Here is a 12,831-nt window from a genome sequence, read left to right as displayed (position 1 = left end):
GATTGTCTTTGTTGTCGAATTGTACTTTCCAAGTGCTTAGTACAGTGCTTTGCACACAGTAAGCACTCAATAAATACAATTGAATGAATGAATGTGAGGGGTCCTGCCGCTTCTGCCAAAGTAGAAGACGGTTCCTCCATGCTGCCACCCTAAAAGGAAACTTATTTCCAAGACTGGAATGTCAAGTAGTACATTTGGCCAATTAGCATATGTGGTGTGACCTAGACAGGGTCTGAAACCAAGGAGTCCTGCACTCACTGACTGCACTTACTCAAATGGCAATTTAGGAGCTTGACTAACTTCCTCTGCTTCTTGTTTCAACTGCATAATTACTTGCCTAATAATTTTCACCCCCACATATCTGATCTTCCATCCACCCTCTTCAAGGGGACCAAAATTCCTATGCAAGCTTTGAAGTGATTTCTTTTTTTTTCATTTCTCTCCCTTCCTTTCTTAATAGTAGTAATAATTGTGGTATTTAAGCACTCACTACATGCCAAGCACTGTTCTAAGTGCAGGGGAAGATACAAAATAATCAGACCAGAAATGGTTCTTGTTCCACAAAGAGCTTACAACCTAAGTGGGGGGTGCGGGGGACAGGTATTGAATCCCTATTTTACAGGCAAGGTAACTGAGGCACAGAATAATAATAATAATTGTGGTATTTGTTAAGCACCTATTATATGCCAGGCACTGTACTAAGCAGCGAGGTATCATGGTGTAGTGGATAGAACACGGGCCTGGGAGTCAGAAGGTCATGGGTTGAGACTGTGAGCTCCATGTGGGACAGGGACTGTATCCAACCCAATTTGCTTGTATCCACCCCAGTGCTTACTACAGTGCCTGGTACATGGTAAGTGCTTAACAAAAACCATAATTATTATCATTATTACTATTATAGTTATTATTAATCCTGGCTCTGCCACATGTCTGCTATGTGACCTTGGGCAAGTCACCTGTAACAAAATCATTCATTCATTCAATCGTATTGATGGAGCACTTACTGTGTTTAGAGCACTGTACTAAGCACTTGGGAAGTACAATTCAGCAACAAATACATGGGTTTTAAGAGTGTGAGCCCAATGTGGGGCAGGTGCTATTTCCAACCTGATTAACTTGTATCTACCCCAGTGCTTAGAACAGTGCTTGGCACATAGTAAGCACTTAACAAGTATCATGATAATCATTATTACTAAGCACTGAGGTAGATAATCAGGATGGAAACAGTCCCTATCCCACATGGGGCTCACAGTCTTAACCCCCATTTTTATAGATGAGGAAACTGAGGCCCAGAGAAGTGAAGTGACTTGCCCAAGGTCACACAGCAGGCATGAGATGGAGCTGGGATCAGAACCCAGGTCCTCTGATTCCCAGGCCCGTGTCTTCCCCAAAGTCCTCCTTCCCACCGTGTAGAGAGAATGAGAGTCACCCCGCCACCACCCCAGAAGGACAGAGCTGGGCTCCGCCATGCCCCACATTTCTAGTTTCCTTCCTCGACTGCTTGCTACATGTCCTCCAACCGCAGTAACCAGAAAAATGAGCATAAAAGCCTCGGCTTCTCCCCGAGCCATGGGATATTTCAAGCTTCCCCCGTAGATCCTGGGTGAGAACTCCAAGGGCAACGGGGTAATCTAACAGTGGGAGATTTGGGAAATCTCTAGGCATCAAAAGGACAGAGGAGGTCCATTGCCAGTCCTCTTCCTCCTTCTGTCCCCTCCTCTCCCCTCCACATTGGGAACCGCTAGGAGACATCCTGCATCTGCACGGCATGGCTGGCTTTTGTCTACCCCCACCCCCCATTTTTCTTCCAGTCCTGACCCCCACAACCCTGCTGGGATTCCCCTTAGCAGTACCACTGGATTCCCTCTTTCCCAGGCGCCTTCTCCCTGCACGCATTGCTGCAGGGGGCTCCCAGAGCCAACTTTAGATTTGCCCCTGACACTGTGGCTGCAGCAGCTGCTGCTTAAATACTCACATTCTAGAAATGCCTCTCTCAGTCAGTCAATCTTACTTACTGAGCGCTTACTGTGTGCAGAGCAACTGTACTAAGTGCTTGGGAGAATGCAATGTAACAGACATGTTCCCTGCACACAACGAGCTTACAGTCTAGAGGGGGAGACAGACATTAATATAAATAAATGACAGACATGTGCCGTGAGGCTGAGAGTCGGGGGGGATATATAAAGGGAGCAAGTCAGGGTGACACAGAAGGGAGTTGGAGAAGAGGAAAGGAGGGCTTAGTCAGGGAAGGCCTCATGGAGGAGATGTGCCTTCGATAAGGCTTTGAGGCAGGAGAGGGTGATTGTCAAATTTGAGGCAGGAGGACATTCCAGGCCAGACGCAGGATGTGGGCAATAGGTCAGTGGCAAGATAGAAGAGATTGAGGTTGGCATGAGAGAAGGTTGGCATGAAAGGAGTGAAATGTGTGGGCTGGGTCATAGTAGGAGAGTAGCAAGGTGAACTAGAGGGGGCAAGGTAATGGAGTGCTCTAACGCCCATGGGGAGGAGTTTCTGTTTAATGCGGAGGTAGATGGGCAACCATTGAAGTTTCTTGAGAGGAGAAACATGGAGAGGCTAGAGATTCAGGGCTGGCCTTGTTCCTATCCCTTCCTCCCTCCCCATTCTACACCTCCTCCTCAAACTGTGTGTGTGAGTGTCTGTCTGTCTGTTTCAAGCTCTAACCTTGGAGGAAGTATGAAAATGGTTAGGACCTCTCTTTATTCCTCCTCATCTCCCTTCCTCCCTCAGTCTCTTACTCCCCCCCACCTTTCCCTGCCGAGAAGGTCCATGGGGACTCTGGGAAAGATCTGAAGGCCCCCGCTGTTCAGGGCTCATAGATAGGTGTAACTGCATCAGGAAGCAGTCCCCTGGGTTTTCCTTGCTGAAACTGGTGCACAAAATTTAGCCCCTTTCAAAGGGCATTTTTTGGAGTTAAAAGAGCTTCTGTGCCCCCGAGCAACAAGCCAGCAAACAGTGCTTTAGAACTGCTGGCTTCCTGGTGGGAATGTTGTAGGCCAGGAGGGGCAGAGGTAGACTCAGAGAGACACACCGAGCCAGGGGTAGCATTGGGGATTAAACTTCCTTGCTCTGAGTCCTCACACATTTCAGCCTGACACCCCTTCAGCCCCGGACCATTCAAGACTTTCTCCTTTTCTCTCTTCAGGACAACCTCAACCTGCTGCTAACCGAGGAAGAGATGTTCAGCCTCATGGAAAGCTTCCAAGAGTGTAGGATCATTCCTGGTGAGGGCCTCTGGGATGGAGTTGTGTGGGGGGTGGGAGGAACGCCCCCCCCCAATGCAGAGGAATGAGGAGGCTGTATGAGCTCGTATCCGCCCTCCTCTCACCTCATCTTGGAGATTGAAGGTGAACCACGTTCTTGAGGTGCCAGGGAAAGGCCTCAAAGATGACAGGAGAGGGTAGGGGTGCCAGAAAACCCCTGGGGAATCTCGAGCCCAGGGATTGTTGGCATCCCCACCCCCAGCCCGCTCTGGGCGATGGAACCATTGCCAATGGTGCCAAGAGATGGACTGGTTCAAAGGGCTCCAGGGAGGCTCCAGAAGGGGCATTCTGGGCCTGGAGGGCCAGGGACAGCTGGGGACATTGAAGGTTTTTGCCTCTTTACAGACTGCTCGCTGACACTGGACGACTTCCTCCGCTACCAGCACCAGGCAGCTCGACGGGGAAGCAGTGCCAGGGTGCTCAGTGAGGAGCAGGAGGAACGCGCCACCAGCCAGTTCGCTGCCCTCGACCCTGACCGCCAGGGCCATGTGGAGTGGCCTGACTTCTTATCCTATGAATCCCTGCAACTGCTACACCAGCTGCGCCCCGAGGTGAGGCTCCAGTCCAGGGCGGATGTTGGGGAGAGATTCCCTCTGGTGTTCATTCATTCATTCAATTGTATTTATTGAGCACTTACTGTGAGCCCAGTGACTGTACTAAGTGCTTGGGAGAGTACAATTAAACAGTAAACAGACACATTCCCTGCCCACAAGGAGCTTACATCTAGAGGGGGAGGCAGACATTAATAGAAATAAATAAATTTCAGATATGTTTGTAAGTACTGTGGGGCTGGGAGAGGGAGTTGAACAAAGGAAGCAAGTCAACAAAGGGAACCCTGTGGCCAGGGAACATCACCCTCGGTGATGGACTCAACAAAGTAGTGTTGCTCAGTGGAAAGAGCATGGACTTTGGAGTCACAGGTCACGGGTTCAAATCCCGGCTCCGCCAACTGTCAACTGTGTGACTTTGGGCAAGTCAATTAACTTTTCTGGGCCTCAGTTACCTCATCTGTAAAATGAGGATGAAGACTGTGAGCCCCCCGTGGGACAACCTGATCACCTTGTAACCTCCCCAGCACTTAGAACAGTGCTTTGCACATAGTAAGAGCTTAATAAATGCCATCATCATTATTATTATTATTATTATTAAAGGGAGCCTGGGTAGGCCCGTGGCTGGGAACATCACCCCGCTAACCATCCACTAGCCAGCCCTGCTGAGGCGGGTGATGCACCTGGCTGGTGTGATAGGTTGGTTGGCCTGTGGAGAAGGAAGATTTGGCCCTTCTCCAAGTAGCTTAGTGGGGCAGAGAAGAGAGAAACCCCTCCGTCTCTCGTGGACTTGGAAGGGACCTATCAGATCAGCCGGAAGGAGTGTCCATGGGATCAACCCATCCATCACACTGATTGAGTGCTTACTGTGTGCAGAGCACTGTACTAAGTGCTTGGGAGAGGACAATACAACATTAAACAGGCACATTCCATGCCCACATCAAGCTTACAATCCAGAGGGGCAGGACAGTAATCTAAATAAATAAATTACAGATACGTACACAAGTGCTGTGGGGAGGGGAGCGGGGACTGAAAGAAGGGAGCAAGTCAGGGTGATGCAGAAGGGAGTGGGAGAAGAGGAAAGGAGGGCTTAGTCAGGGAAGGCCTTTTGGGGGAGATGTACCTTCAATAAGGCTCTAGGTGTGTAGGGAAGAGTAATTGTCGGATTTGAGGAGGGAGGGCATTCCAGGCCAGAGGCAGGATGTGGGCTATGGGTTGATGGTGAGACAGATGGGATCAAGGCAGAGCAAGGAGGTTAGAGTGGCAGCGTTGGGGCCAGCCGGGCTTCTTGATTCTCCTCTACTTTCCCCGAAGAACTCACTGCTCAGGCTCCTCACAGCCAAGGAGCGGGACCGGGCCCGAGTTGCCTTCCTGGCCCAGGGCAGGGAGGGCCACGTGAGTGAGACCGAGTGCCGGAAGGCCCAGCATGCCTGGTTCCGCAAGCGCCCCCGAGAGACCCTGTCCTGCAACGTCAGGTACGGGGTTGAGCAATCAGCGTCTTCCCCATACACTCCCCTTCCTCCCTTTCGCTTCACTAAGGGTCCCAACTTATCCCTCTTTGTTTGATTTGTCCCTTTCTCCACACTTCCCCCTCCTACAGTGCTGCCCCCTGGTAAGATAAGATTGGGGTGAGTGGGGAGGTAGGGCAGACAAGTGGAATAGGGCTCCGTCTCCTTCTAGTCCTGTTCCAACTCCATGTCCCTGTACATTCAGCATCAGCCATGTGGGGCCAATATCGGAGAGCAGCCCAGCCAGTAGCAACAGCGGCAAGAGCCAGGAGAAGCCCTTCCTCAAAGCTGACCAGGAAGAACCCAGGTGAGTGAGCACTCTCGGCTTCTCCCTGAGGCGATGATAATAATAATGATGATAATAATTAGAGAAGGAACATGGTTCAGTGGAAAGAGCCCAGGCTTTGGAGGCAGAGGTCATGGGTTCAAATCCCGGCTCCACCAATTGTCAGCTGTGTGACTTTGGGCAAGTCACTTTACTTCTCTGTGCCTCCGTTACCTCATCTGTAAAATGGGAATTAAGACTGTGAGCCCCCCATGGGACAACCTGATGACCTTGTAACCTCCCCAGCACTTAGAACCGTGCTTTGCACATAGTAAGCGCTTAATAAATGCCATCATTATTATTATTATTATTAATATTAATAAATAATGGTATTTTAAAGCACTTATTATGTCCCAGGCACTATTCTCTGCCTTTATTGACCCAAGTGAGATATTCTCAGGGGTGAAGTGTTGGGGTTTGGCCCTGACTGGTGCCTGAATGCTTTGGGCCAGGCCAACCTTGATTTCCTGGCCCCCCAGCCCATTCCCCACACAAGTGCCGCTGGGGCATCTGGAGCCCATTTCAGCTTCCACTCTCTGATCTCTCTCCAGGTCCATGGACTGGCCCACGTTCCTGAAGGAGAACGTCCTGTACATCCTGGCAGCCCGCCCCAACAGCGCAGCGGTTCATCTGAAACCTCCTGGGTAGATGGGCCCGGTGCTCCTTGTTGGAGCAGGGAGGGGGGTCTAGACCCCAGACGAGGAGGGAGTGAGGGCTCAAGGTTTGACGAGCGTCTTTCTTTGTTACCAAACTTTGCGGCTGGGGATCTCCATAACTGCCCCCTTGCAGGTAGGGGGCGGGAACCCTTAAGGAGAGGCTGTAGGAGACTAAAAGAGGGGGCGCCCACTCCCCCAGGGCCCTGGCAGCTCCATGGTTCGTCTGCTGTTGGGCAGAGAGGAATCCAGTCCCCCTGCCCCTCATACATCTCTGCCAACCTTTCACCATGGAAGAAGACACTTCACCTCCCATCCCTACCGGCCCTACCCGAGTTCTAGTTTGTAATGGGTTGGAAGAGGACCAAACTGCTTTCCTACACAAGCCCCCTCAGTTTGCCAAAGGGGAATCCTACCCATAATCCTCCTTGCCAGCCGGCTCTGATTTTTGACTTGGCCGAGGAAAGGTCACGGCCCTCTATTCCACTCACTTAAATTCTTGCTTCTGAGAACCTCGGCAGCTCCAACTACCCTCCCCGACCACTCAATCCAAATCACTTCTCACCTTTCTAGCCACCCAAATCTGATTAGAAGACGATGCTTACTCCCTCTGCTTCTATCAAAATCCTAATTCCATTGGCGGAAGGAAACCCAGTGCCCAACACTCTGCCTTCGGTGTCATGGTTATGTCCATCCCAGGATAGGGAGACCACAGAACAGGCTACGTAAGAGCAGAGGGCCTGCTGGGTGGGGGTGATTTGCCACCTGTTCTGTGATGCCCCAAGAACCAGCTGCCTCCTTCCAAGCCCCTCACTGTGTTCCGCCCAGCCTCTTGTTTTAGTTTGCATTGAGGAGTCCTCCATTTGGAGCCACATGTCTTCTCCCATCATTCTCCTATCTCCCCTGGGCCCTGCTGCTGGGAGGAGAGGACCTCATCATTCTACAGTGCACATCTCTGCTCTGAGATGTGGAGGGGAGGAAAGCAGTACAGGACTTCTTACACTCCCATAATTCTAAGCCCCAGATTGGGGAAAGGCCCAATGCTAGAGATGAGACGGGCAGGAATTTGGGCTTCCCTGATGAGAGTCAGCACCAAATCTTAAGGGAGTGTCACTGTGTAGCCATGAGCTGACTTCATGGTGGGCTGAAGCAGACCCTTAAGCATCTCCTTGAGCATGGTCCTTCCCGCCCTAGGGTGAGAGCCTACATTTCTGGCCCATCTCTTCTAATGGATTCTGGCTTTTTATTCATTCATTCAATCATATTTATTGAGTGCTTACTGTGTGCAGAGCACTGTACTAAGTGCTTGGCAACTAGGAGTCAAAGAGTATCCCTTTCTCTTTCCCAAATTCTCCCCCAGGGCTAACAGAGGCAATCTCATTTTGGTATATGACAAAAACACAATGAGCAGACCAGTGGAGAGGCCTTGAAGTGGTTTAAGGGGTACAATTCTGAGCACAAGTTCCTTTTCCAGTTCTGCTCTTCTCTTGACTCCCTGTGCCCTTTGTTCAGTTAAGTCCAAGGGTCACAGCTCTGGGATTCCAAAATGGCAGAAAGAATGAGAGCAGCAGGTTAGTGTGATTCTGAGAGGTAAGCAGTAGAGCCCTATCTTCAGAGACTCAATCAATCAATGGTATTTATTGAGTGCTTACTGTGGGCAGACACTGTACCAAGCACTTAGGAGAATACAATATGAAAGAATTAGCAAACATGTCCCAAAGAGAAATGAGAGGAGAGATTCTGGGCAATGACACCCAGGAGTTAGCTTGTTTAGGGGAAGGATGGTGCTTGCTGAGCTGGAAATTTAGAACTCAGACTCCAGGCTTGGGCACAAGCTTAACTTTGGGCATTTGTCCCACCTAGGAAGATGCCCATGTTGGACGAAGGGAGAAATGGCAATGGGTTCATTGCACCCAGAAAGGAGAGAGAAAAGAACTGTTTCTTGCACCAAACTCCCAAGCCTGGACTTCATTTTCTTGAGGTCTTTTCTGGACACAGCTCCAATAAACAAATCAATCAATAAGTGATATTTATGAGCACTTACTGTGTGCAGAGCACTGCACTAAGTGATTGGAGAGTATAATACAACAGAATCAGTAGACGCGTCCCTGACTCTCCTCTTTCTCTCTTGCCCACCAGTTAGGGTCCAGAGAAACAACTCTTCCTGCAACTGCTCTTAGGTCAGTTCCAAGAGGCACTTGGCCCCAACTCTCAAGAGCTCATGAAAACCAAGTTTGTCGTTTCTTCCACAGCTCCCTCCCGGCCCAGAGGAGCTGCAGAGATGTGATTCCAGGGTTTCAGCTGCCAAGGCTGCATTGACCAGAGTTTAAGCCAAAACTGTCTTTAATCAAAGTCCCTGGGCTTTGCTGTGGGTGGAAGTTTAAGACCTTGCCCCAGCTTGAGTAGAACGTTTGGGTAGCACCAATCTGCCTATCTCCCACCTGGGCACGGCCAGTCTCCAGAGTCTCTGCCGCCCACCTCATCGGGGACTGAATCGCAGCAGTAAAAGGTGCCATGATCCTCTAAGGCAGGTGTCAAAAGCCACTTAGAAGCCTGAGGACCAGAACTGTCTGCATGAAAGGTGCTCCCTGGGCTGGAAAGGCCACTGAGGAGACTTAGAGCAGTGCTCTGCATTCAGTAAGCGCTCAAGGAAAAAACATTGATTTCCCTAGCCCATCCCCAGACTTTAGGTCACCATTTTTCACCATCAAATTGATTGGGGAAGCAGCCTGGACTTAACCCACTGGGGAAAGGAGATTCTAACTGATAGATTATCCCTTTAGCAGCTTGACCACCCCTCTTGCTCTGCTGGCCTGTTTCCTCCGTTTCTGGCCTCAGTCCTTAACCTCCATCTAACAACTCGTTATTCACAGTCTCCTCTGGCTCTGTTACCTGACCCTTTTGGGGCTTTTTTTCTTCTGTTCTTCCAGACTTGGCAAAACGCAGAACTGGACACAGTCTTATTCTTGTTTGGACCTAATCGGTAGCCTCCATTTATGCCCTCTCTTGGCTGGCAGCTCCTACACAAGCTCTTAGTAGAGTACTCAAGCGCATAGTACAGTGCTTTGCACACAGAAAGCGCTGAATAAATACAATTGAAAATAAAACAAATTAGAAATAGGCAAACGTGCGCTCGCGCGCGTGTGCGCGCGCACACACACACACACACACAGGTTCTGTCTCTTTCTACCTCTCTGTATCTCTTCTCCCCATCCCTGACAGATGTTGACTATGGCTTGAAGTCCTCTAGCGAAACCCCTTCCCCTCACCAGGTATCCCATTTAGTCCCTTTTCTCTCCCTCTGCTTCTCCCCACTTTTCCCACTCTGAAATTAGGAGCTTCCAGTGTGGTTCTCGGTTTCCCGATCGCAACCCACAAAGGTACTTGGGCAGAGCTGGCCCTCACCTCCACATCTACCTCCCCTCCCCCACTTTCCTGCAGTAGTGTTGCAGCTGGGAAGACCAGGCAAGGGAAGGTTTTGGCCAAGGCCTTCCAAAGCCTGAGCTGGGAGTTGCTGCCTCAGGCAGACCATGGTGAGAGGATGCGGCCGTTTCTTCCAGACAGCCGGGCCAGGCGGTGAGCAGCGAGGGACCGTGGCTCACAACGATTTATCCAGCACACGTGGGTCGTCATTGCCTTGGCCCAGGCACGTCCACAGAGGAGAGACAGGTAACGGCAGCTCAGAGCCATCACAGTGTCTCCACTGAGTCCATTAAGCAGCCCACAGGCAGCCGAAGCCATTCGCTGACTGGCTGGCAGTAAACTTAGCCAGTTATTGCCTTCTTCCAGACCACTTACTCCCCATAGCCTTGGGGCCTGCAGGCTCGCACTGACCCGGAACAAAGCTGCCTCTGCCCACTGACCCAGAGACAGATGGGCCTGATGACAGTCGGCAGAGCCTGAGGTGGAGCCCAGATGTCCGGGAGGCATCCGTCACAAGACTCCTCTGTTGCTCGGGCCAGCGGCACAGTCCTGCACTGACCAATGGCATTCTTTGTGGTGTCCTGTCAGAGGAGGGAAATGTGACTCTCCTTGAGGTGACCCAGAATCCCTCTGGATCTGAGGGCAGCCCCATGCCTAAGCAATAGTCTCATCCCTCCCATTCTGCACCCAAGTCTTGGGTCCCGCATGATATTGGCATGGCAGACTAGGGCCTGGTTTTTTTGGGGCACTGTTAGGGCACTGCCAAGAGAACAGTCCAGAACCAGTTGTCTGGAACAGATGAGGCTAACCAGGGCCTGCAGCTCCAAATGGTAATTATATTATCCACTTTAGATTGGCAAAGCCATTTCTGGACCTAGACCCTGGCTGAGCTCTAACAGATGCCCAAATGGGCTTCAGAAAGAGGAGTTGGGAGGCTGGGAATGGAGCTGGGTTTCATCTGAGAGAGGTTTTTGCTTCCCCTGCCCTGATCCAAGGAGGGTACGTGTTTCTTTTCCCTGGGGCCCTTCCTCCATGGCCAGGGGCCAATACCCAACCAACTGAAGCTGCCCATCTGCCTCTGCAATCTCTGCCACCTTGACAATGAAATGAGGGGGAAATCCTTCAAACCCCTCCCCAACACTTTTTCCTGACTGTGGTTGCATGCCCCCTCACCCCTGCCCCCACCCACCCACCGAGCCCTGGTAGGTACCGAGGCCGCGACGGGGCTAGACACACAGTGGACATACTAATAAAGAGATTCCCAAAGCAACGTCTCCCTGCTGAGCGCCTTTTACACCCAGAGGCAGCTTTCATGCTTGTTGCAACAGAAGAGGGGGGCGGGGAGGAAGGAAACGGCTGTTCCCTTCACAGAGCACTTATGGACAGAGCATTAGGCTGGTTTGGCCAGGGGCTCAGATCTTCAGACCTTGGGGCAGGCCCCCTACCAGGATTAAAGGAGAAGGAATGGCTGCCAGAGTGGACAAATGAGGCAGGGCAAAGAAGGCAGCCCGGAAGTTATCCCACAAATCATGGCACTGATTTGGGGAATGTCCAAAGCTGAGGGTAGGTCATGCCCATCTTAGCTGCTCCTTTCTAGAATCTTTGAGCCACATATTACACACCGGGTTTCTTTCTCCCACTATCACCGGTTTATATCCAGCAGTAGTATTTACATCCAGCAGTAGTACCAAATCCTTCCCATGACCGCCAAAAAAAAAAAACCAACCAAGAAAGAGAAGGGAAAAGGGCAGCTCAGAGTTGGGCTTCTAGATACCAACCCCTGAGGGCCTGAAGAGTAGTCAGAGCTCTCTGCAGACCCCAGAACAAATCTTGTGAAGCTTGGTGCCAGAGCTGTTTCCCTGACATACTATAGCCCCAGATTCCACCATGGGCCTGAGGATGGAGTCGTAACTCCCACAGTGAGGTTTCAGCACCACACCTCACCCTGCTCCCACTCTCCCCTACCTCCTAGTGTCTATGGTCTGAACTCCCAGGGTTCAGAACATGACAGGGTCAGCTGGGTTGCTATCTGTGTGCAGCTGTTAGGGAAGTCCTACACCATCAAAAATATTTTTTGAATGCCTACTGAGAATAGCACACCATACTAATGCTTGGCAGAGTACAGTAGAATTAGTAGACTTGGACCTCAATGGCCTTACAATCTAACAGGGGAGACAGACACTATAATAAATTACACAAAGGAGGAAGTAATGGAGTTTAAAGATAAGTACAAAAGTACTACAGGGGAGGGTCAAGGTGTTGAGTCCCCTAAATATTTAGGAGATATGGAAGTGCTGTAGTTGCCACTGTGGGGAGATAGTCCTCTAGACTGTAAGTTCACTGTGGGTAGGGAATATGTCCATTTATTGTTGTATTGTATGCTCCCACGTACTTAGTACAGTGCTCTGCACACAGTTCATGCTCAATAAATACAACTGAATGAATTGAATGACTGAAAAGGAGAAATTAATTGTGAGAGACCTCCTAGAGAGGTGATTTCAGGAGGGCTTTGAAGATGGGGAGAGCAGGATGAAGTCAGTATCATATTTGCTAAGCGCTTACTATGTGTCAAGGTTCAAGTTAATCAGGTCAGACACGGGCCCTGATCCACATGGAGCTCACAGTCTAAGTAGGAGGAGATCAGGTATTGAACCACGGTTTTACAGGTGAGGAAACTGAGGCCCAGAGCTTCCCCAAGGTCACACAGCGGGCAACTGGTAGAGTCATGAGCAATGACCCTCTGAGATCCCAAGAAAATCCCAAATGTTGGCCTACCTGGACCTCACCCATGGCCACGGTGGATGCTTTGGGAGATGGAGCTTTCAGCAGGAACCCCCTTCGTCCTCAGAGCTGACAGGCAATTATTCTTTCCCGCATCCCAAAACCTTATGGAAGGTACACCTCCTCTAAGAGTTCATTCCTTGACTAAGCCCTCTTTTCCATTTCTTCCACTCGCTTCTGTGTCACCTTGACTTGCTCCCTTTGTTCATCCCCCCTCCCAGCCCCACAGCACTTACATACATATCTTTCTTCCTCTAGACTGTAAGTTCTTTGTGGGCAGGGAACGTGTCTGTTGTTGTACTCTCCCAAATG

The 12,831-nt window shown here is 50.6% G+C and overlaps 1 protein-coding gene across 2 annotated transcripts in view; it reads left to right on the top strand.

The window, feature by feature from the left end:
• The window catches only part of PHF24 (PHD finger protein 24), a 33,353-nt gene extending 21,234 nt beyond the window's left edge, over positions 1 to 12,119 (top strand). The window contains exons 4-9 of one of the 2 annotated variants that reach the window (XM_038742785.1): positions 3,164 to 3,242; positions 3,627 to 3,832; positions 5,144 to 5,304; positions 5,543 to 5,644; positions 6,214 to 6,306; positions 9,757 to 12,119. In XM_038742785.1, the coding sequence (XP_038598713.1) occupies positions 3,164 to 3,242; positions 3,627 to 3,832; positions 5,144 to 5,304; positions 5,543 to 5,644; positions 6,214 to 6,306; positions 9,757 to 9,895 (780 nt within the window). In that variant the 3' untranslated portion in view covers positions 9,896 to 12,119. Of the gene's footprint in view, positions 1 to 3,163; positions 3,243 to 3,626; positions 3,833 to 5,143; positions 5,305 to 5,542; positions 5,645 to 6,213 lie in introns of both variants that reach the window. The other variant, XM_038742786.1, reaches the window with a different exon arrangement.
• The last annotated feature ends 712 nt before the right edge of the window (positions 12,120 to 12,831 follow it).

The sequence above is a fragment of the Tachyglossus aculeatus genome, unplaced genomic scaffold (genome assembly GCF_015852505.1).
Source record: "Tachyglossus aculeatus isolate mTacAcu1 unplaced genomic scaffold, mTacAcu1.pri scaffold_177_arrow_ctg1, whole genome shotgun sequence".
NCBI classification, from domain to species: domain Eukaryota; kingdom Metazoa; phylum Chordata; class Mammalia; order Monotremata; family Tachyglossidae; genus Tachyglossus; species Tachyglossus aculeatus.
This window is presented reverse-complemented; position numbering and strand designations above follow the sequence as displayed.